Raw genomic sequence first — 25765 nt, forward strand, 5'->3', positions numbered from 1 at the left:
ATAAAGAAAGTCTTGATAACTTTCAATACTCTTTTCATCATTAACTTTTTTTCAGAACTTTTTTGTTCACCAACTTTTCAAGTTGAACCATTCATTTCCCGGTCAATAATTGACTCTGTAACTTTGCATAATTAGTTAATGAGTTAATTAGCAAGTCAAGCTAGTCATAATCACCATAATGATCAAACTAACAAGAAAAGTAAGAAAAAATTGATTCACTTTTCACACTAAAATCATTCAAATTTTGTTCCTTTTTTTAACCACCAAAAGTATGATTTAATGAACATTAAGTTAATTGGTGTCATATTAATTAAGCTTGGACGATTGTAAATAAATGATAACAATAATCTGACCACATTCAGCTTTCCTTTCATCCTGAATTCAACCTTTTTTTTCCTTCTAATGTTTCGTCTTCTAATGCTATTCAAAGTAATGTTTTTTTTCAACTATCAACAGATTCTTTCCATGATAATCATAATTATTAATTGGTTCAAGTAAAGAAAGTGCAACTCTTAATGACTTTGTTGTTAAATCATTTGCAATCTAATTGCAAAGTTGAAATGTTTAAAAGTCTAATCGAAACAATGAGTAAAGGAAAAACATTTTCAAAAAAATTGAGATTCTGTTGACACTGAAATTGAATCGATTCAAGTTGATTAAATGATCAACTGTCGATTAATTGACTTGCTTAATTGTCCAACTGAGAAGTTGAAACATTGGTTTAAAAGTTAATTGAGACAAAGTTTACGATTAAATTGTCCAAGAAAAAGACTTTTCACATTTGAAATATTTTTCTATACCAATCATCATCATTATTTCATGCTCTTCATCATCGTTATCTTCATCATTTCCATCGTTTTCATCCTCATCTTCTTCTGCTCGTTTCATCCCATTACTCTCCACCCATAAGGAAGGGAATGATGAGGGTTTGCGCAAAGGATGATGAGGAATGGCGAAAGTTAATCAAATGATGATGATGAAGAAGAAGAAGAAGAGAAGATGAAGAAGAAAAATTTCAAGATAAATGTTAATCTTTGCGCATCCAAAGGCCTTTTTTAACACCCTGTAAAAGGCATGGAAGGTGAAGAGGAAAAAGTTGTTGAAGAGAGAAGAAGAAGAAGAAATGTGAAGAAGAAAAAAAGAGAGAAAAGTAACTGAAAAAAGAGAGAGAAGATGATAAGAGAGAGAGAGCAGAAGATGAAGAAGATGAAAAGAGCTGTTTTGTTGTTCTGGTTCGGCTTAACATTATGCTTTTCACAGTCCAACAGTAAACTTGTGAAACTTTTTTAGTCTTTTAAGATTTACATTTTGTGTTTTTTGCGATTTAATTGCTATTAGTAAACATGATTAATCAACAATCAAGGTGATTACAGTGAATCAACATTTGAAAAGCGCTTTTCATTTTTTCTAGTTTTTGGTCTTGCAATTGAAATCAACTTCAAGTTTAACTTTTTATTTAAAAACCAAAATGGATTAATTTACACTTTGATTGGGTTTCTTTAAATTAGCTGTAAATCCCTAATCATAGTCAATGACCAAGCTGACACCATGACATGATGAGGATTGATTCAGTGTTTTGTTTACTTGTGACTTGTTATTATTATTGTCAACCAAAAGGCTATTAATTTGTGTAAATCTGTAATCAACTAAAGTGATCTGTGATAACAATAATAATAACAACATCGTTATTGTACTTTGACAAGATTATCAAAATTGAAAGACAGGTAAAGACAGAGAGTGAAAGGTTTAACCGTCTAATCATGGAAACGGCATCTTTAACTCCTTTAAATGGTAAAGTCCACCTAACTGATCAGCTTGTTTCACCTTCGGTTGGATCGTTGAGTTCATCGCTTTACCTTGTCCATCATCACCATGATTCAGGTAAATCAACAACACCAACCTCTGAGCCGGACAAGAATGGTCAATCAATTGAATGTGTAGTTTGCTCGGACAAATCATCCGGTAAACACTATGGACAGTTTACCTGTGAAGGTTGTAAATCATTTTTCAAGAGATCAGTAAGACGTAACTTAACCTACACTTGTCGTGGTAGTCGCAATTGTCCAATAGATCAACATCATCGTAACCAGTGCCAATATTGTAGGCTTAAAAAGTGCCTGAAAATGGGTATGAGAAGAGAAGGTAAGTCGAATCGAAAAGAAGTCAAAATTTTCTCCAAAAAAATCGAATCCAAAAAATTGGAAAAACATTGAACAGTAAAAAAAGGTTTATAGTTAGACGCAAAAACATTGAGAAAACATTTCAACTCAAAGTTTGCAATAATTTTACTTTCATTTGATGAAAAATAATTTTTGCATTTCAATTGAATCTGTTAACTAGAAAAAGAATCACAAATTATTCCAATTACCCTGATCATCAGTATGATTAGCATTTGTGCAAAAACTTGTTATTGATATTCAACTTCAGTTCATTGGAATGATAAGCATTTTGCAGAAAATATCATTTCACTTGACTTGCAAGTTGGCCTTAGATGAGCATTTTTTGCTTCACTTAGAGTTCAGTTTTCTGTGTGTGTTTCAAGTGATCTTTGTTTGCTGATGATGAAGGATGAGGATGAAGATGAAGAGATGGCAAAACGTGTTTATTTTTAAGAGAAAGAAAACACTTAATTTTCAATGTAAATTCGACTGGAATAATTCTTGAAATAATTATCATCCTCATAAGTTGCAAACACATGGTGGACACATGTTGACCTGACTGTGCAATTTGGCCGCAAACTAAAGATGCATAAAAGGTCATCTTCATCAACTTGTTGCTAATGAATAGACTAAAGATGAGAGAAACAAGTGCAACTCTTGATCATCTTTTCATCTCTACTCTCTGGCTCGTTTATTTTACCATTTCAAACTGTCAAAGTTGAGAGAAAGTTGAAATTGTTGTCAACAATGATGATGTAGTTGTGAGGATGGCTGAGCAATGAAAACAAAAAGAACTGGCAAAAAGGTCAAAAATGTTTGAATCTAAAAACAAGAGAATCGCTTTTCCCTCAAAGTTGCCCTGGAAAAGGTCAAACTAAATGAGCGAGTAAACCATTGCAAATAACTTGTGATTTATTATCACTAATTATTGAGTTAAAGTGAAAAGTTATCATTAATTGAAACTAAATTAATGCAAAGTGAAGGGACACTAAAAGTCAGTAAAAAGTTACTTCAAGTGTAAAGGAAAATATGTTTTCCCCAAAATCACGAAAAACCAAAAGAATACAAAAAGAGATGAAAATTTGCCTAAAATTTGCTTCAATTTACTTTAGTCAATCCTTTAGTCGATCCTTTGACTGATCAATTTTCATCTGATTGATGGCTTAAAATTGGATCAACAGGTATTTACAGATTTTTGGTAAACTCCAAGTTTAAGTAAAAAAGGTTAAAGAAAAGGTAAAAATGTTGTCGACCGTTTTACCTTAATTTTTGAACCTGGAATTGACCTTGAATCAACCATCCATAGCATTATAATGTTTCAAAGGTACATCATCAGGAAGGTAAAGATGATAATGATGGCTAAAGTGAATATCTGTAAACAAGAGTCAAAGTAAACAGGATAACAAATGATGAGTACAAACAGCAACAAGAATGATGAACAAAAAATGATGAACATGATGATGAGGAGGATTGAGCTTGAAGAAGTGTTTCAACGCAAATTTTCATCTTTTCCCGTAAAGCTTATTGTGGTTTCAATCACTTTGTCCTGTCTATTCTTATCGGTTCATCAACGATCATGAGAGTCAATGATTAACCCGATGATGATCGTTCAAATGATTTGCTGTTACTCTTGTTGACACTTTTGTTTGCCGTGTTCACAAACACCATTTAAGAAAACATTTAAATTGACTTAACCCAATTTAAATGGTAACAACTGTTACTTTACCTGTGACCTATCCTTTACCCTTCCAGTGCTCATCGTGATTACACCCTTTAATATCTTTCCGGTTCAGTGGATAATCTTTACCCATCATGACCTTAATGTTGTTTTTCATGTAAAACCATTTCTAACAATTTAATCTCTCTTCACACATCTTTCATCGATACAATTGTCATCACACTTTAGTCGAGATGGACTTTTCAATTTACTATTCAAAGTAAATCACAAATTAGTAACTTTTGAAATTGCCATTTATCTTTCATGGAAGACTGAATCAGCAATTATTAATGTTATGAATCAATTTTAAGGCTCAATAGTTTCAATTATCTGATTTAGTTGAATCCTTTTTTGTCCTCAATCTTAACACCTTTCAATTATGTGATGAGAACTACAATTAAATGGATTGACAGTTTGATGGTCAATAAAAAAAAGATGAATTGATTGCAATCATAAACTTGTGTTAATTGCTGTTGATAATTTTGCGTGTAATTTGCTGTAAGTGAATGCAAATTACAGAATCAAATGAATTGTTTCCTCAAACCAAATGAAACTGTTATAATAGTTACATTTAGCTTACAGCTTTCAATCATTTAATTTTATTACTAACCAAACCTGTGCAGTTGATGAAGCAAAATGAGTCGCCCTTTTAATTACACAATTTAATCAATTAGCTACTCACTAGAGTATAATCAACAAGCGAAAGTCAATATAAACTGAACACACCAATTTACTCTGCAATTTCAACACCAAATGGGAATATCAACTCACTAATTCAGTTATATGTAAATACAATCTAATTTTATGCAAAAACCAAATGCAAATGAATTTTCCCTTTTCTTGGAGTTGGTTGAAACAAATAAAGCTTAACTTCATTTACTTTACATTATTGCATTACTTAGGATTCAAGAGCAAAATGAACATTTCAGAGTCTAAAATATCGACATTGAAACATTAAGAACATTTCAATTCAATTTCGACTTTAAAGTTGATCTTATCCAAGTTTTGAAGCTCTTTGGGTTAATAAGGTTTGAGTTTGAATGAGTTTATAACTTGAGCAATTAACGGAATTGTCGAGTTTTTGTTTGAAGAATAAACATTTAAACGTATTTTTAGAGGCATAAACATGATGTTTGAGGTCATTTGATACTCGAGTTGCCGTTAACATGGAAAGCGTCGATTCTATTGTCATCACCGTTTTACAAATGTAATCGTTTCCTTTGCAATTCATCATCTCTGTCTTTTTAATGCTTAAATCTTTAACTTCCCTTGTTAATCAATCCTAATTCATCTTGACAATCAAATCTTGAAACTTTGAGTTCAACCAACTTTGATCTTAGCAATGATATAATACCTTTTAATTGTCATTAAATTCATTCTAAAATGAAACATTGAAACTCATTTCTTTACACTTTCAAAGTTTCTCATTTAAATTGTTTCGCGTTTTTTGCAGCAAAAAAACTAAAGTCTGAAGAAAGTTTGAAAAAATGTTGCAAATTTCAATTCAATTGTTGTTGCTCATCATTAAGATGGTTAGAATCAACAAGGATCATGATTTACAGAGAAAGATAATAGAGTTATTTACTCTTCACCATTTTCTGTGTCCAATTGTTTTCTGTTGAAAGTGGAATAGTTGTAAAGTTATGGAGTGAAGCAAAAATATGAAAACATTTTTGATAAGTTACCTTACTTGAAAGGTAATATTTTGTTAAATAACAACTGCAAATGATTCAGTTTGCTAAGCATGGTTGATCATATTTTCACGCTTCCTCAAATTGAAATAACAGCTTCGGTCTATTTCCGATTCCCTAATCATCATCATCATCATCACCATCAACATCAACAAGAACAAATCTTCTACCCTGAAAGGTTATGATTGAGGTTACTCTTCAACTCACCTAACATTTAAATTGCATCTCATAATTTGATCACTTGTTGATTGTTTTCCTTTATATTTTTACCTCCAAAAAATTGTAATAAAAAAATCAATTATCAACCTTTCCAAATGGCAAACACAAACTGAACCAACAATGAGCAATGACGATATAATTAGACTTGTTTAGACCAATTTTATTGTTCAATTTTGTAAATTTAGATGTCAATCCAAAACCTAAAACCTAAACTGTTCAATGTTTTTTCAATGCAAAGAATGTGAAAAAAAGCAAAAGCTGATCAACGAATTTCTATTTCTTTAGCTGTACAAAGAGGACGAGTTCCACCAAGTCAACATGCATTACCAGGCCATATGACTCCAGCACTGACCAATGGTGAAACCCTGATTGGACACACATATTCACAAAGTTTCATATCTTTACTATTGCGTGCTGAAACGTACACGCCAACACAGATAATTCAAAACATGCACCCGAGCAATATAATGACCATTGAAGGGATAAACGAGCTTGCAGCCAGCATACTGTTTGCTGCCCTTGACTGGGCACGAAACATTCCCTTCTTTCCTGATCTTCAAGTAACCGATCAAGTAGCACTTCTCCGGGTTGTCTGGTCCGAATTATTTGTCCTTAATGCTTCCCAGTGCTCAATGACTGTTAACATAGCGCCTCTCCTTGCAGCCCAATCGGTTCACTCGTCAACACCTTTTGCTGCCGATCGAGTGATAACCTTCATGGATAACATCAGAATATTTCAAGAACAGGTAGAAAAGTTGAAATCACTGCATGTGGATCCAGCCGAGTACAGCTGTCTCAAAGCCATCGTACTCTTCTCAACAGGTAAGATCATCTTCAATTTCATTCTTCACTTTCTTCACTTTAATCATTCTCATCCCTTTCGTGAGTCGCCAAGAAACTCTGCTTTCTTTTGTGTGTATTTTAGTTGAGCGAAAAATGTTAACAACTGAATGTTCAAGAAAACAAGCAAATTAAATTGTCTCCTTGCAATCAATCTTAATCGAGTTACATTTCCTTAGGGCAACAACAACATAGATTACGTGATGTTAACACAAAATTAAAGCTCATCTGTGATTATCAACATTAGGTGGTCTTCAAGACTCTCTATTCATCATCATCATCATTTGATTCAGCAAAGGTTTCAGAGACTAAAAAATACTTACATGGTATTTAAATTTAATTGCAACTTAATAACGCATCATTATTAACCTGAATTTTGTTGTTAGCTTATTGATTCTTCACCATTAAGTTGGACTTTTTGTTTCTCACATTTTAACTTCCATTAACTTTACATTTTTAGCTTTTACTTTTCAACTCAATTTAACCAACAGCAAGAAAAAACGACTTTCAATTGATATGTAAATTATAATATTATATTTACATAATTTTTCATTCATTTTGTTCACTTTACAAAAGTCAAGAAGAAATATCACCATTTGGTTAATTATTTCCAACAATTAGATGATTAAATTTTCTAGTTCAAAATGCAAACATGAAATGAATCAATTGAAAGCAACAATTCCCATTTCACCTGCAATTTACACTCAAAAAAGACTCAAAAGCTTCAACATTGAAAATCAAATATAACAATAAAAGTTTACCAAAAATCGAGATTCGAAACAAAAAAAAGGTTCAAATAATCCTAACAATAGTTAGTCAAATAAAACATGAAAATGCAATAAATATCAATGAATGATGAAAATGAATAAACATTAAATTAGATAAATTGTTGATGAATAATGTTTTCCTTTCCTTTCAGATGCTTGTGGTTTAACTGATGTCCAAAAGATTGAAGCTCATCAGGAAGCCTCGCAGTGTGCACTTGAAGAGTACTGTCGAACCCAATATCCCAATCAACCAACACGATTCGGTAAACTATTGTTACGACTTCCTTCTCTAAGAGCGATCAGTTCACAAGTTATCGAGCAAATATTTTTCGTTCGTTTGGTGGGTAAAGCGCCGATAGAGCAGTTGATAAGAAACTTGCTGATTACCGGTGAAAGTGGATTCACTTATGGCTTTGTATAATCACTGGGAATCACAATAATGATTACAATAAAATAGCAACAAGAAAATGGTGACAAAATGGTAACAATAATAATAACGAAAAAAACAATTTCGATAATAATAGTAATAATAATGATAATAATGGTAATGTTCAACGATAATACGAGTAATAATAATCATGATCATCATTCCCTGTTAAAAGGATAAACTTGTTATCCAATTTCATCTCTTCCCTTCACCCATCCCACCTCTTTATCAACCCACCTAAGGGAAAACTGAATATTGTGAAACATTGAAAAAGTTCATTGAAAGTTCATTCTAAAGTTTTTGGGGAAAAAAACTTTTGATCGTCATTCGCTTGAAATTGAACTCTTGAGTTGCTCAGAGTTGGTTCAGAGAAATGAAATTTTGGTTCGAGTTTCGATGTTTTTGGGAAACTCGGGATCCATTTGGAATGAACTTGATGAATGCTGTAAAAATGTGTACAAATAAAGTTCGATTGGACAAATTGTAAATGATTTTCAATGATATTCATCTTATTCAATGTTGATTGGAATCAGCATTTCATGATGATAACTTTATGATGATCGATTCTCATCTAATCTTCCAAAGCAATTGTTGATTCTTACTTTATTATTATTATTATTTTCTATTATTATTATTATTATTGGATTGATGATTGTTTTTCATCATCATTTGACATCATTTACACCATTTTCACTCGACATCTTCACTCTTCTCATCATTTTTCATCAGTTTTGTGTCTTTCATCAATAATTTTCTTTCTTTTCATCTCAAGTTTTTCCCTTTTGCTCTTCAATCTTTGACACAAAGCAGGACAAAAAAGCATCTCATCCAACATTTTCATCTTTATGATAAAAATACAACACACAAAATCTCATCGAGTGTATAAAAAATTGTTTCATAATGACTAATTATAATGATAATAAATGATTAAGATGACCAAAATTAGTTTCAATTTACTCCACAAAAAGCATTGACCAAGAGTCGAGAATTTTTCAAACTTGAATTTGAAAGTTTTGAAGTCGAAGTGAAAGTAAATGTTTCAAGAATTGAAAAATTGTTTCTCGATTTGAATGAGAGATGAATAGAAATGGATTTATGATAAGCAAATGAAACATTTAATGTTAACATTTGACTAAACAATTTGGTTTAAACGGAAGACACAAATGAGGCGCAATTTGACTGGCAACAAAATGGCCAACATAATGAATTTGATTAGCATTTTGGTTAATATGATAAGATTAATATGATTATTAATATTGAAAGCGTTACATTTTACGGGTTGAAAGTAACACAGTGCAACGGTGCAAGAATAAAAAAGGTCAAAAGGATCATCCAAGTGATAATCTTGAGGGTAAAGGTTTCCTTTAAAAGGGTCGATAACTGATTAAAAGTCTGCCCTCTGAATCCCCGTGTTAACTGACCATGTCCAACAGGAGCGCAAGAGGTTAACCCTTGAAAAGGGCAACAAGCGCAATGATACAAAATGAAATAAAAGGATAAAGTAAATCTAGTTATTGTGAAATTGATAACAATTTTTGCATCCTTTCCACTGTTGAGGATAATCGGTTGATTGCTCATATTATCATTATTATTATTATTACAAATATGTATATTGATATGGAGCAAAGTTTGACCACAATAAGAGGAAGAGGGAAGTAAGAGGTTGAAAGGGGAAGGTTAGAGGGCAAAAAGGAAAAGACCTTTTGCCAAGTAAAAGGACAGGCCAAAAACAACAAGAGAAGCGATATGTATCACAGTTATGTATTTTGTACAACATGTAATATAAGGGTCACAGGGAGTTGTTTTGTCTTGATAACAGTAACAATGATAAATATCCAGATTTTCTGTAACCTTTGAAAAGCGTTTACACAATTCTGATTATGAAGGGAATGGTGAAGAGCAGGCAAAAAACGACTGATTATGAGTCATGAGGCACTTTGTCCCTTTAGCGTAACAAACGCTTCAATCCTATTTGAATGTAAAATCAATTCATAATTCTCACCCAATTTCATCCTCCTCCTTCTTCCTCATCATCATTATCATTATCATTTCCAATAGCCTCAAGTCTCCTTTTAACCTCGACCTTCTCTCGACTTCAACTCCCTCCTTTTAACCTCCCAGCACTTTTTTTTTGTTATAACTTTTCTCTCTCTCTCTCTCTCTGGTAAAAATGTATAAATTTATATCTTATCTATGTATATTCATATTCATATTGTTACAAAGAAATGATAATAATGATAATTTTAATACAAAGAGACTGACTGTGCAATTGAAGTGCGTGGTGAACCACAGATTATTATTAACATTATTATATTTTTATTGTAAAGTGAATAATATTTTTGCCCGGATTTGGCCTCGTTACGGTTTTGTATCAAAGTGATGGATCAAAGTGTCATTGTGCTCTTTGGCCTCGTTTTTTTTGCTTGCCTTGTTTCTCCTACTTTACGAGACTTTTTCCCTTCTTTCTTCGCGCAAACTTTCGCTTAACCTCAACTGGGAAACCCTTTGATTCTGGTTAAAGACCTTATCATCATCATCTTATCATCATCAGTCATTATTTTCATCAACATATTTACAATTTAGTTATTAGAAGGAAAAAAATCCCAAACATGAATGTAATGAATGGTATTGAATAACCAATTGAAAGCAAAGAGTTGGACAAAATTTAATCGCTAAAATTGTAACTTCCATTCAAATAAAGTAAATTGAATAAAGCTTAGATTTGATCACAATCATGTAAATTAACTCAAAAAAATATATTCAAATAAACTGAGTTGGTCAAGAAAATCTTGAGTCAGATGAAAAGTTGCTGAAAGACAAAAGCTAATGAAAAAAAGACCTAAAATAAACTTGAAATTACACAAAAAAGTTGATCTCGAGTCAATAGATTCATCAATTTGTTTCAAAGAAACTGAATAAAGATAAATGCTTTTGGAACAGTTTTTATTGGAATTACTCAAAGAGATGAAATATTTCTAAAGATAAATTAATTGTTAATGTTATTTAATGAAAATTTGCCTTCTAAATACGATATTACGCTTTCAATCCTTAAACTCTTTATTGTTTAAAAATTGGTTTAACCAATTGTTGCCTTTAAAGCAGCAGTTTTAGCAGCAATATTGAACCAAATATCAAATTTTCATCTTTACCAATCGGAATCGAATCAATTTAAGGTTGAAATTATGAATAAAGTCCAAGACTTAAACATCTGAATGAAGTGACTATTTGTCAAACACCTAAGCTGTTTATGCTTGTTGTCTGGGAAAACGGACATTAAGTAACCCTTAAACTTCCCATGAAGAAACCATGAGAGAGTCTCTTAGAGAAGCTTTTACTCTTTTCATTCTTACCTTTCACCTTTATGTATTTGGTTCACCAATTTTAACCTTTAACCTTAACCACAAAAATATACTATAAATTTTACCCTCTCAATGCGAGATGGTTGGAGAGAGATAAATGTCTGTTATTACCTGTACAATGTTAGAAACGGACAAAAAAATGAACTGTAAAAAGAAGAAGTTATTTAATATTATTTATGATTATCAAGTTTCGTCTTCTTTATCTTGGCCATTCTTTGCTTCACCCTTCAACCCAAATATTGTCCCATAACATACAAAAATACGGTTAACTACTGAAAAGATCAAGTTGACTGGAAAGATAAACTTTGAACAAAAAAGGCGGCCGAAAAAAATGAGTCCAAAGAGTTCATTTAAAATGTATTATTTTGACTTTAAAGCATCATCAATATAACAAACTGTCCAAACTGTTAACAATAAAAAAGGCGAAAAAATTGAATCTCAATTAATGTGACAAAATGAGAGTAAAGTTTGGCAACAATTGATAATGATGCTAAACAAATGGAAAAACATTGAGAAAGAATAAAAAATATTACAGAAATTGAAGGAAATTAAAAAGGTGAGTTGCAAGATAAAAGGTAAAAAATCCTATAAATTGTGTTGCAAGGGAAAAAGGCAAATGTTATCAACTATTTCCAGTGTTGCTACAACTTTCAACTCCCAGTTACTCGATAACATTGTTATCACCTTTATTATCATCATTATTATTATCATGTAGGTGGCGCTATCATTTTTATAGGTTAATGTTATCGGTTTTGTTTTGATAACATTTTATGTATCATTTCCTATTGACATTTGTTTTCAAGTAAAACGTGAAATTATCATCAAACAGGGAGGGATTCCTATCAGCTTTACAATGTTTTCCTTTAAAAGCATTTCCAACCTCAACATTTATTGATATTTAAAATTGAAAATCAATTGATACTGGACTTGATCTTGATAGCAACACAAGAAAAAGTTGAGCAAAATGAGAAAAAAATATTCTTGGAGTCGAGTCAATTTTCAAGTCGAGTAAATGTCCAGAAAATCAATCTCGATTGTTGAATGAAATGCCATTTCAGGTCAACATTCACAGCAATTTTACTTTCTCTTGATCAATCCTTGAAATTATTTTTGTTTCAATATTTTTTTGTTTGTTGTTGGTATTAGTTGATGAAAAATTTGTTGAATGTTTCTTGATAATTGATTCAATTTTATTGGAAATTTTTTTTTTAAATTTTTGTCAACTTTTGAAATTTAAATTTTCTTTGTTGACTTGGATTTAAATTTTTGCCTTTCATTGAGTGATTATTTCGCTGTTAACTTGATCATGAAAGCTCATCTCTGGTCCATTGATTATCCAATGACGCGTAATTCAATTCTCATCCATTCCCTGTCATCTTTATCTTCTAATACCATCTTCCAATAGATTAACTATTAGGTGTGACAGAAGATAGACTCTCTTTGGCTTCAGGTTATCTTTGAATAGATATATTTTTTTATAAAAAATATTATTATTGAGATTTAATTTAGAGCTGAGCCAATTTACAACAATCAAACTTTGAATAACAATCAATAATAAGTTGCAAGAGAGTGAACCCGAAAACCAAACTCATTGTCAATGAAAATAAAAGGTAAGCTGTGAAGGGATGATGTTGAGGCAGAAGCAAGAAAAAAAACTAGTAATGGTTTTGTAACAGTTAAGGTAAGAAAGCCAGTGAACGGAATAAAGGCCAACTTAGGCCAGTTATTATTAATAATATTATTAATATATTGATGGGTACGCGTGTGTATATGTTGTGTGACTGTGTACAGTAAATATATGAATGTATATTTGGGGCTTTTTGTGGTTCCTCTTGACGCTTTGAGGTTACACATTTTTGAAAAGTCTATTGAAGCCAAGAAGCAGAAGAAGAAAGAAGATGCAAAAAAAGATGAATTAAGACTGAGCTCGACTTTTCTTCTTCACCTTTTACCCAGTCCTTTGTGAATGGCTAAACGGATCAAAAACCTGATTTAAATACACACATAACACGTACTTGGTGGGCCATCGATGAACTTCCTCTTTTTTCCTCTTCCTTTTATGCCTCTTATTGTCCTCTTCGCCTTCATCTTCCTTCTCCCTTTTCAGTGGTTTACCTTTTTTGTTGAAACCTATTTCAGGCCTAAAACTGTTCATCACTCTGATCATCATCTTACCAACCAGTAACCACAATCCTTGACTCTTTTCTTGTTTCTTTTTTGCTCTCTTTTCTTCTCTTCTCTTTACTCCCTCTTTTGATACTTGAAAAGGAGTGAGATGAAGATGGAAGAGGAAAAGTCTCTATTTTTATCTTCTCTAACCATTAACCATTACATCAACTTATATCAATGAACAAACTGATTCCTTTACCTTTACAAATACACTTTTAACTTTTTCACACCTTTTCTCAACCTTTTTACTCTCATTTCATCCTTTCTCATCTTTTACCATCTTTTAGCATCCCTTTAACCTCCTTTATCACCTTGATAAGACAATCAATGTTTCTCCATAAACTTCCTGATATTTCCTTCATTCCATCCTCTTTCACATGTGAATCAATCCTTTCCAATTTTTCACCCAAGAATGAGTTACATTTTTGGTCGATTGTCCAAATGTTTTACTCTCTCTGTGACTTCTGTTTATCAAAGGTGACTTTGGCCCTTGTGTGACTGGCCCATGATCATAATGTCCCAAAAGTGCAGTTAACTGTAATGGAGAGAATAAAAGAATCAAAGAAAATGATAAATATATATTATTACGAGAATAATATTAATAATGTTTAGAGAAGTAACCTGTGAGTTCCTCCCATTTTCACGGTATAAACGTTAAAACACGACAAACCGGACCTAACCTCAGCCTGACTTTAACAGACGCATAAAAAAATAGACTCACACAACTGTCCATATGTCGGAAACCAATATCAAGCCTTTGCGCTTTTTTTTAAGATTTTTACATCTTCTCTCCATTATTAACATTGAATAATCAAAACAACTTGATAACAGCTTTGATTAATGCATCAACATTGAAAAGACAAATGATTAAAGTGACAATCAATTTAAGGTGTTCATTTTGTACCTTTGTATGAAAACAGCAAACAAAATATCATTTAATCATTAAAACCCGGATCTGTCTACTTGTGAACCTCACTTGACAATAAAATCACGTAATTTGAAAGGCAACGTAAAAAAGGAAATGTTTCAATGTAACAATTAATTTCATTTTTTAGCGACCGTTTCCAATTAAATCTTAATGTACCTTTGATTGCGGTCAGACTTTGTCAATTGTCGCAGTTTCCTGCAGGAAACAAACCGGACAAGTGCTGATACCTTTGTATCAATCATTAACTTTCAAGTCATAATTACCAAAAGTCTTTGCACTGTTTTAAGCATTTAAATGTGAAAAACAGATTTCTGGATTAAACGGAAGAATCGGTTCTTTCTTGGGTTTTCCTGTTTTCAGACTAAAAGCATTTTCGCTTGAAAAAATGTTTCCATTGATTCATCTTTTCCCAAATGATATATTAGACTGAATTATCTGCATATTATTACGATAATATATCAATATCAGGATGTCTATTACTTAGTTATTTGCTTAGCTTCTTTCATTAACATTTCTTCATCTTTTCGCGTTTCGTTGTTCCTTTCATGTTATTAGCTTCCATGAAAAGGCATCTCATAGGAACTCAATTATAAACGGATGTTGAGATATAAAAACTATTTCCTGAAATGAGTGGTGAGTGGATCAGGATCAGAATGATGAGTAAATAATGAACAAGAAAAAGGAGTAACATGGTAACAATTTCCGATCTTTTACTTTACCTTAACATTTAGCATTTTCATTCAAACATTGTTACTTATTAATATCATTAGACTATTTCAATAAATCGATTCATTGATTCTTCTTTTTTCATGAACAGTTGATTGTTCAGCTTTCTTCCAAATCTATAAATGGTTTAATTTAACTTCAAGTGAAGGTTAATTATTTGTTATCAGATTATAATTATAAAAGGTTATTGATTGAAGAGGGAAAATGTTCAATTCTGAAACTTCATTGGATTGATTGATTGAGCTTGTTCAATGAGGTTATAATTTTTAGATTAAGCTGTTCAACTGTTCATGAACATCATTAAGATTACCAGAATTGTCATCGGATACATGAAAATGGTTGAAGGTTGCATGGTTAACAGGGTGACTGGAATAATAGAGTAACCAAAAATATGGACAAATTGATATTGAATAATATTCAAGCTTATTTGCTTCTTTTTTCAGGGTTCATCGAAGGAACAAACTGTTTATCAAAAGTCTAATCAAATATATCATAATATCATTAAATTATTTCTCCATTTTTTGCTTCTTTGCTGGTTCCTTTGCGAGTTCAACTTTAGATTAAATTTTTTCCTCTCTGAGTTTTTTTCTCTCATGCTTAATGGTCTCAACTTTTTTACAGATCAATGGAGTTAACGATGAAAGATGATTTCCACCGATTCCATCAATGGCTTGTTATCATCATGTTAATGGTGATTATTAAGTTGATGTTCATGTTGGTAGATGGTGGAGGGATCCTTGTAAACATTATGAGCTTTTGGTGCAAATGTTTCACTGCAAGTTGAAGAGAGCATGAAATGAGTTGAAAAATGTATTTTCTCACTAATCATGTTAGTTACGAGTTACTTATTTGCTTGCCATTCATTAACTTTAACGGCAAGATAATATGTTATATAAAGATTAAAAGCCATTACAAAGTATTAGCTTTACTTGATGAATGGTAAAGAAATGAAAAATTAAATGTTGATCAATTTTCTGAGATGAATCGAGATGACTTTGCCTGTGAAATGGGTGAAGACATTGAAATGGTTTGATGAAAAGGTTGAAATGAAATGTTTACCATCGATTGATGGTTAGAAAGTGATCAAATAATGTGGATCAAGATTGAGTGATGGCTTGTGTTCATTGAACAACAGGGTCACTAAGACTATCACAGTTAACTGTGCCTTCAATTTAACCTTAAACCAAATAAAATGCAACCTTACCGTTAACCCTGTCGATTGATATGAGACAGCAGGAGATGGAAGAGATTGGAAAATGGAAAGATGATTCGAGATAAAAATGATACTCTTTTTGATGGTTGGATGTTAATTTTGGTTAGGAAAGATGAATGTGGATGAAAGGATGAAACAATGATTATGATGAGGCAAAGAGATTCACTTTTTGGCGTCAAATTTCAGACAGTTGTTGGCTTCAAAATTTCAAAGTGAATCACTTTACACCAGTCAATCTTAAAGATTAACCCAAATGATTACCTTATTTGGATTAGTTTTTTTCTTCCTCTTTTGTCTATTGTCCATTAAATCATACGTGTGTTCAGATTTTGTTTACATCCGTATGTTTATTTGCAAATCAAAAGTCTCTTTTTTTATCCTCAACTCCTTGTGTCTATTATATCATTGAAGTATCTTGGATAACGATTAAATTGATAGCAATCAGTGTGCCCATCAGATGATAATAATCATGGTTATAATGACTGTTGGTGGCTGTAAAAAGTCAATTGAATAGAGAGTCGAGTAAACTTTTTAATGGATAACAACATTCAGCCTTTTTCCTCCTTCTTTTCACCCCACAACAGGCTTGATGTAACCACCAACTCGATGCAATCATCAACCACCGTCACCTTAACCACTGCAATAACCTTCCTTTGTCTCTAAAGATGAGTCTACAGCTAAAAAAGAAAGAAGAAGAAGAAGAAGATAAAAAAAAGAGAGAAAAGTAAAAGTCATTTGAGACATTATCAGTATATTTTCATCTTGTGCACTTTTCATATTCAATGATATCAAATTACTTTTGATAACTGTTGATACCACTTACCAAATGTTGAGATTGCTGTTAGGGAATGATGGTAACAATGAAAACCCAAAACCAGTTAACTGATCATCTAATCAGATGTTATCATCAATCCAATATTTCCAATCAAAACAGTCGAGGCCACAATAAGCTTAAAAATTGTCAAAAAAGGAAATGTCAATGAAAAAAAAGTAAACATAAATTGTCAGAACTGAAAATTTGAAAAAACAATATTCTCATGCAATTATTTAACCTCATTTCATGATAATCTATGTATTTATATTTCTTATTCAAATGTTGTATCATTTTGTAACTCATTTACAATATGATTTTTGATCTTGTTTATCTTGTTCACCCACACAGCATAAAAAAGCATGAAAAAAACTCGGTTGTTTATCATTGGAAGTGGATAAGAAGTGGAACCAAACTTGTAATATAAATTAGAGGAAAGTGATATGCGAGATCATGTTTTTGTTAATTCCCTTGTATCTGTTACTTGTGATGATCCAAATGGTTGAGTCCATATGATGAGGAGGAGGAAGGATGATGATGATAAACAACAGCCCATATCAAATTACCTTTGAGATAAAACCTCACTGGTCACTTGGGATTGTGGGTACAAGAAGAAGAAGACAAAATAAGTATCCATTGTGTAAGTGTCTGAGTGTAACCAATATTATACCTTGAATCGTCATAAAAGCTAATATACTGAAGATGATAAGGAGAGGAGATGGTTGGGAAGGAATCCCAGAAGACAATTTGAAGATAAGACAAAACAAAAAATACATCAACAGTGGTACACTTGCGGTGTTTGTATCCACTTTTTACTGGTCTATAGGTGACAATGTATTTTTGCCTGGAAAGGTTTGTGGTTGTGTGTTGCCCATGTTATTTAATACTTGAGGTTACATGTAACAAAACAACATCCGTCATTTTCAATTGAACGGCAAGAATTGCCTTCTCCTCTTTATCTGCATCTAATCAAATTGCATAAATGAATATCGAAAGAAAAGGGACAAAAATCTTTTTACTTTTCCAACTCGATGTGTTGCCCTAAATTTGATTGGGTTACGATATTAATAGTGATTCTAATGGTTGATAAATCCATTTTTGGCTTTCATTTTACTTTGTCCTTTAATCTCTTGCCATTGTTGGGCCTCAATCATTGCCATCATCGGCAATTTAAAATCTCTGTCGAGTGCAGTTCGCACAGGTTTAAGTTCACTATTTAAATGGTAAAAATGACTTTGCTTTGAGAACAAAAAAATGATATTAACATAAAAATTACTAGAATTGCCGGGTAAATCAGAGCTTTGCGTGTGTATCAACTGTGTATTTGATGTATTTGTGTTTTCTTGGTTATATTAATATAATAAGGAAATAGGAAAGTATCAAGAATGGAGTTGATAACATCATCTATGCATTAGACACAGATAGACACACAACAGCCAAAAAGGGTATATCGTTTTACCTTTCCCATGGTTACATGTCAATGTTGATAAATAGCTTGATATTCATCTTTGTACAGCAAAAAAAGACACGAAAGATGATGATGATGAAGATGAAAGGAGAAGAAGAAGAAAAGGAAAAGTCAAATAATGAGAACAATGGCGAATGGAGAAATAACGAGAAATCAAAGTCAACCTGTAATCAGTCTGACCCAAAATGCCATCTATGGTTTCACACCCTTTGGCCTGATTATCAGGTAATGTGACATGACAGGTAAAAGGGCAAACCCTTTGCCTATCAATGTTTGTTAAACACAGAGAAGGCATTTACAGTGTTGTTAAAGGTCTCATTATTATGTGACGCTTATTCAAACTTATTCAAACAAACTTACACGCTTGTAACCCTGTGAACCAAGGGTCATATTTTGGACAATCGTCAAAGTTTCACGCCAAGAGTCGTTCTGAGATCGAAATTCCATTAATATCAATAATCTTCATGTTGAGTGACTTTGGCTGGACCAGTTGATTTGACAATTCCAGGTAAAGTGTGAACTTGATATGATAATGAAAACACAAAAAAATGAGATTCATTTTTTACTTTTCCTTTTATTCAGCAATTCATCTTCCATCTTGGTTAACCTTTTATTTGACTCTTTTTGGGTCCACTTTTTGTAACATTTTGGGATTGAAGTGTGAAGATATTTGTAATACTATAAGACATCTAAAGGTCTAAAGGAGTTTGCAAGTCAAAGTGGAAGAAAAGTCGAGTTAACCCTATCATGTCATCCAGTTTGACCTTAAAATGTAGTGAAAAATGATCGTAAGAAAGGGTAAAGTGAAGCCACTTTTTTCAATCATGTTCATCGCGATGCCTCCAGGCTTTGCTCTTTCATCCTTTGGACACTTCATTAATACATTTTTTTTGTCCTCCTCCTCCTCTCTTCATCACAATCCATTTTCCAATGATTGGCTTGACTCTCATCTTTTCCTTGCTCTTTCCTCTTCTTTTTCTTGGTAACATATCCTTTTGGCTTCAACATCTTCTCAGTCCTTTTTGCTCTTTTTGATGGCTCAATGATAGCCGTAGGGTAATCTTGGTCTTGAGCGCACGTCTATTTATCGGTTAACATTAATCAGAACGCCTCTTGAGATGATTGTGAATGAAAAAGATGAAAGATGATGTGCATAAAAGGGTGGGGAGGGAGAAAGGTGAAAATGATAGATGAAAAGAAGAAAAGAGAACAAGAAAAAATGTTGAGAGAATGGAAGATGAAAAGGAAAGAAATGGTGAAAAAAACTATCATTTCTTGATGAGTGTGGTGATACAAGTCATTTTTGTTCATCTAATGGTTGAATCTTTTTTAGAAAGGCCGATCTGAAGAAGAGAAAGAAAGAAAAAAAAAAGATGAAAATAAAATGTAAGATGAACATGAACCAAAGGAATGGATGATAAAGAGGGAAAAAGCAAGTGATCAGATGAAAGACTTAATCTTTACTATCATCTAAACGGCCTTTTCTTATTACCTGTCAACAAATTTTTCTTGGCATCACTTTAAAGCTTTCGTAATAACTGTTAAAGGTTAAGCACCAAGCATCTCAATCAGAACATTTCCACTGAGAAATCACTAACTTCTATCATTTTTGCCTTTCTTTACTATGCTTTTACCTTTTCCTAGTTTCTTTCACCTTTTCATTCTTCATCTAAAGATGAGTGATGAAGTTTGAAAGGATGATGCTACCGAATGGCAAAGATGAGACAGATGATTATGATGAAAAGGCCTATTTGCTGATCATCGAGAAAGGTGAAACTTGCTTCAGATTCACATTTTGTATTGCATCTGAATAGATGTATAGATAATTTATAAATATTGTAAATACTCACATAAATATATAACATGCATCCTTTGTGTCTTGCATCGAATCCCAGGCCAAATCGAGTTTAAATATTGCATTGGCGAAGCAGAAGAAAGCAAAGATAGTTACGAATAAGATAATCTGTTGAATATAAAAAATCATAATTAATAGTTACTTACTAATTTGAAAATACTGTATTCAGTCTTTTCGTATTTCATTGTTTATAATCGAGAAGATTTGCTAATTGAATCTTAAACCAGACTTGATCAATTGATTCATTGAAATTAATCAAAATCCTACATTAATTTAAATTTTTCATTAAACAGTAGTTAATATAAAGTTTCTGGTGGCTTAACTACTGTACTTCAGGCAACTGTTTTTTTTGTGAGAGAGTAGTGCCATCTAACGAGTGAGATGTGAAGTTGTGCTTCAATTGATTATTCAACTGATCGTCTAAAAGCTAATGTTTTAGTGCTTCAATAATTTACAGTAACTAAACGCATGGAATTAACAAAAAATAATGATTAGACTAGACATCACGTTTTGACCCGAGAATATTTCGATGAGGTTTCCACATGTCGGCCTGGAGTGTAATGCATGAAGTTAAAATTAAAATACACAAAGTTCTTGGGATCTTGATGATGAATTAGACCATTCTTGGTATGTCATTTACCAATGTTACTTTCCTTGTAAGTTTTTTAAGATATAGTCTTCAATTTAACACGAAATTGTTTCAGCTCAACATCTAATAAAGATTAAACTACAATATACCGAAGTTATGAGATAAAACACTGGGCTTCGCTTCGAGGTTTTTCAAGGTTCGAGGTTCAAGTCATTTTTATGAGCTTTATGAAAAATCTGCTTCCATAATTGTATAAAAAGCTTTGCAAAATTTCAACTACGAACCCTATTTTCTCAAAAACTGTCGATCAGAGAAATCCTCAAATTGACTGAATATACTCATTTTGTATTGCCCTACAAACCCATTAAGTCTAAATTTGAGTGAAATTGATTTTTAACCGTTTATCAGTATCACTTGCAAAGGAATTTGTGCTTCACAGCAAAAGTCCTTCATGATGAATGAATATCTTTATGCTTTATTATTAGAAACGATAATAACTACTGAATTAGCATCAGCGGGAATAACATTAACTTTTCTCATGGATTCAGTAAATTCTTCTACAAGGCTCCTATCTTTTTTCTGAGCAATCACAGTTGAGGAAATCAAATCCGTCAGAATTTTATAGCATTTTGCAAAGTGCTTTCCGGAATTTTTCGAGACAAGTTATTTCTTCTTCTACGCATGTGTTTCTTCTGTATTTGCAAAAAACGATAGCTCATTTCCGCTGGTGAGTAAAAATGTCTTATTGAGATATAATTATACTGAACAACGATGATAAGATGCGTTTTATCAGAAAATTTGAACAGATTTTCTGAAAAATTTAGGGCATTTGCACTTCATTATCGATACATTTCATCTCTTCATCATTTCTGAGAATTCCTTCTTCTTAATAATTCTTCGGATTATCGGCTGAATAAGAAGTCATTTGGGCAATAATAAAAAGAATTTTCGATAAAAACCTGATTTTGGCCTTATTACAATCGAAATGAATTTGTATTAAGTGTAAATTGCTGCAAGTGAATACCGTTGTCCGTAGACTCTTTCCTTGAAACCTCCACTGTCTTCTAACAAGATTTCTAAGTGGCGAATGAAATCTTTTATCTTAACAAGAGAACATTAGGTTTTATTACTTTGGATCCATGCAAATTTGATTTTTCATGAACAACACTAGGGTCACCTAAGTATTATAATAAATCACTCAAGTCGAAAAGTTTGCAATAGAAATGTTTAATGTGTGATGAATTAGATATTTGAAAACGTCTTTGTCTGTTTGGTATACTTATTTAACATTGCTATGGTGTTGAGGTTTTTGCGAATTTTGGTAGGCTGTTTAGAAATGCAGAAATGTTGCTGTATTGACAAAAATATGTTTCTCTTGTGGACACCGCATCAAGATCGAATTCTTTCAACAACGAAGTAAGGCTTTGGCGATCTTTGCTTGTATCACGATTGATATGAGCGTTGAAATCGCCAGCAACAATTAAGTCCGTAACACGTGACTCCAAAATAGCCCATGTTTGTCCTTTCCTTTTGTCATCATTCTCGAAATTGTGGTCCGCAATACAGCTCAATAAATTCTACGGTCTTCCTTACGCGTATCTGGTATCCGGTGTGTATTGATGAACCCAATACCGACAGGATGTTCTGCTTGGTGTTTTGCCGGGGAAATTGAATGGGATTCATCCATTTGAAAATGAATTAGGCTTTCGCTATCTCCACCTTGACTTCTGGCTTGACCTGTTCGAGAAAGTTATTGCTGTGGTCACAAATTTCTTTCGGCACCTCTTGTAAACCAACGAAAATATGATCCTTGTATTGCTTGCAAACACGTTCATTTAAAACCGTAAGAAGTTCTGATGTTTTTTGTACTATTGAAATATAATATTGAAATAGTATATTGAAAGTTAAAACAAAGACTTTTATAATTTATTCAAGTCATTTTATAAAAACAAAAGATTTAATAAAAAGATCATATGGTTTGGGACAAGAAAGGGTTCATATATTTTTGCGGTTTGTAAACCAGTTGAATATTTTTTAAAAATTTCACATGTGGTCGCAAACGATGCGCCTTGTCCCAGTCGTCCATCAGATTTTCAATGCAATCACAGAAAAGAGGATCACCGGTTTCCACCAGGTCAGCAAAAGTTCTAAAGTCCTTGTTTATCTTTATAACTCTCGACCCTCGAGATCGTAGATTTTTGTGTGTCTTTTGTGGACATCGCTTTTAGATCGAATTCTTAAATCAACAAATAAGGTTTTGTCATCTGCGCTTGACCACGATCAATATCAGCGTAAAAATCGCCAACAACGATTAAGGTCCTAGCTCTCGGCTCCAAAATATGCCCATGTTTGTCCACTTCTCCAGCCATCAATGTCGCAATTGTGGTCCGCAATACAGCCCAATAGCAGGTTGAATTTTTCTTTAATTGTTGAAAATCTTGAAGGCATCTTTAAATATTACACTTGTTACTCTTTCGTGATAGATGTTCACAGAATACTATCGGATACCTGTATCAGATTCTCACTGATAGTATCTGAGTATATACAGAATTTTAATGCGAATGAGTATTTTGCAAATGTCTTTGTAAAATGTACAGTTTGCACATTATGTAGTCACAATAATCGCTCTTGTGTCTAAAATGTCGATAAAAATCCTCTTGCACCTCTCTGTTGATAGTTATTTGTGAATCTATTGTTCACGTAAATATGAGTCCAAGTTTCTCAAACGTTGATTTTCTGCTTGGAGCGAAATAATTCTTTCAACAGGATCTGGCCTACAATTTTTAGGCATGATGATGATAAAAATGAAATTAAAAGGATTAAAAAACAATGGATTAGATTTAACAATTAATCAAACAATCAGTAGTTACATGCGACATCAATAGATGTCGCACACTATAAATATGTTCGTAAATCATAGTCAGATAATTAATATTAAGAATAGCATAAGGGTTACGTAAATGACTTGATGGATGATAGATAGGATAAATAAGCTTTATTGAGATATGATATTAAAAGACAAAGTGAGCATAACAATATGGAAAATAGAGCACTCCGTTGGGAACGCTCTGTTAAGAGTGCTCCATTAAAAAAGCTTCCTTAGAAACACAGTAAATGCAGCGAATGAAATCAGAAAATCAGTTTGCAATCAGGACAAGTGAAAAATTCACTATGTAGCATCTTACGAGCGCTCATCATAAATATCGTCTGAACATAAAGCTGTCAATATGTATAATTAAATTATCTAGATTAAGATTTTCATCTTTGACCAGATATGATTGCATGGAAAAGCGATAGTCTTTTAGAGATTCAAATGCATTAAGCTATTTGAAAATATTCATTACTAATACTTTCATCTTTTACTTCCGTAGTGGTAATATTTTAAACCACTATCACTCGAAGTTATGAGAATTAAACCCGAGGGCGAAGCCAGAGGGTTTTATCTCATAACTTCTCGTGGTAGTGCTTTAATCTATTCTTACCGAGAATCGACAAATCGTTACCTAGATTTCACTAACAGTACATCGGGACCTGTCAAAGACCAATATAACGGAACTAGCTGCCATCTTTTCGATTTCAGCATGTCATCGCATTTTCTAGAAAATTTGCGACTTTTTTTTGGATATTATATAAGTTCATTTTTTCATTTATATTAGTTGAAACAGAAACATTTACTCTTTAATGAACAACAAGAGCATGTATTGGATGTAGTCATAATAAAAGCTATGGACTGCCGAGACTTTCTCGTCACTCTATTCTTACATATTTACAAGGTTGGCAGCTATGAATTTTATTGGCATTTTTAGCTCAATTATAATTAAGTCTTCATTTATTGCTAATTATCCAACTATCAATTCATGGGGTTCCTTTTATGTTTATGTTTCCTTTATGTTTAAAGTGCTTTGCTGACCTTGAGATATTTTGTAGACCATTTTAGGTGCTCTACTGTGTTATCAATACATTACGGAACTAACATGAACACTACGCCTTGCTGAATCATCTTCGAGGGTGATACTGATAGATCAAACGTAATCTAGAAATTTAGAAATTTATAAATCATTCCATTTTATTTCAGAATAGTTTTAGAGTGAACAATAATCGAAATAAGTTAAACATTTAAGAAAGATGAGAGACGAAGAGTTTGCTAGTTTGGTTTTTTAGATTAATTTCTTGAATAACTTTAGGGTCAAATTGCTCGGAATCAATTGAGTGATCAAGTGTCTCATGCTAATTATAAAGCTGAGGCCAATTATATCCATACTTCCCGCAATTCTGATCATCGATCCTGCATTGCTTTTCCTCTAATTGATCGATTGATGAAAATCGGAGCAACATTACTGCTGAGATTGCGTTGAAAATATCTGTTGAATATGAAATGATAATAACTGTTAATTTAGCCTTTACATATTTCATGATCTATTATAATAAATAAAGATTTACAATTGAATATTAATCCGGACTTGATCAATTGGCAAGTAAGGTAAGCAATACAAATTACAATGATACATTAATTTTGATAAATATAGAGGTTGATATGTTTCTCTTTCTTTTTGTCCCTTGAAAACAGGAAACTCGTTCTTGGTTAGGCGTATTGGGTTCGTCTCCAAGTTTTAATGAAAAATGCGATTAAAACTGCGATTAGGGTAATAATGGAATTAGAAGCCAGGCCAATTAGACTATAATTGAATTTAACAAATCTTAAAGAAACGAAGACGGCGATCATAAATAGTAATCCAAGAGCAATTGTCACATAACGCTTTTTAAGTCCTATTGAAACTATAATGGCAAATCCAAGGAAAAATGATATAATGGTTGATGTAATGAGAA

At 32.3% G+C, this 25765-nt stretch overlaps 1 protein-coding gene and 1 long non-coding RNA gene across 3 annotated transcripts; one reads left to right on the top strand and one right to left on the bottom strand.

Moving 5' to 3' along the window:
* The first annotated feature begins 1255 nt into the window (after window positions 1–1255).
* svp (COUP transcription factor 2) lies at window positions 1256–8762 on the top strand. The gene is made up of 3 exons (XM_015926713.3): window positions 1256–2142; window positions 6072–6608; window positions 7546–8762. Exons 1-3 carry the CDS (start codon window positions 1761–1763, stop codon window positions 7812–7814), a joined length of 1188 nt encoding a protein of 395 aa, XP_015782199.1. The 5' UTR covers window positions 1256–1760; the 3' UTR covers window positions 7815–8762.
* Window positions 8763–17178: 8416 nt separating this feature from the next.
* On the bottom strand, window positions 17179–20700 carry LOC107360153 (uncharacterized). Of its 2 annotated transcripts, none has more exons than XR_016199370.1 (4): window positions 20345–20488; window positions 18486–19837; window positions 17697–18264; window positions 17179–17617 (listed from the first exon to the last, which is right to left on the bottom strand). It is a non-coding gene; the product is annotated as an uncharacterized LOC107360153 (long non-coding RNA). The 2 variants fall into 2 exon arrangements; XR_016199371.1 differs by adding an exon at window positions 20496–20700 and having other exon boundaries at window positions 17188–17617; window positions 17697–19837; window positions 20345–20372.
* Between the last annotated feature and the right edge of the window lie 5065 nt (window positions 20701–25765).

The sequence above is a fragment of the Tetranychus urticae genome, chromosome 3 (genome assembly GCF_039701765.1).
Source record: "Tetranychus urticae isolate SD_2017Ah chromosome 3, NJAU_TeUrti_SD_1.0, whole genome shotgun sequence".
In the NCBI taxonomy this organism is placed as follows: Eukaryota; Metazoa; Arthropoda; class Arachnida; order Trombidiformes; family Tetranychidae; genus Tetranychus; species Tetranychus urticae.

Coding starts and splice junctions, on each gene's coding strand:
- svp (XM_015926713.3), top strand. CDS start 1,761: ATGGAAACGGCATCTTTAACTCCTTTAAATGGTAAAGTCCACCTAACT. Junction 2,143..6,071: donor AATGGGTATGAGAAGAGAAG/GTAAGTCGAATC, acceptor CTATTTCTTTAG/CTGTACAAAGAGGACGAGTT. Junction 6,609..7,545: donor CATCGTACTCTTCTCAACAG/GTAAGATCATCT, acceptor CTTTCCTTTCAG/ATGCTTGTGGTTTAACTGAT.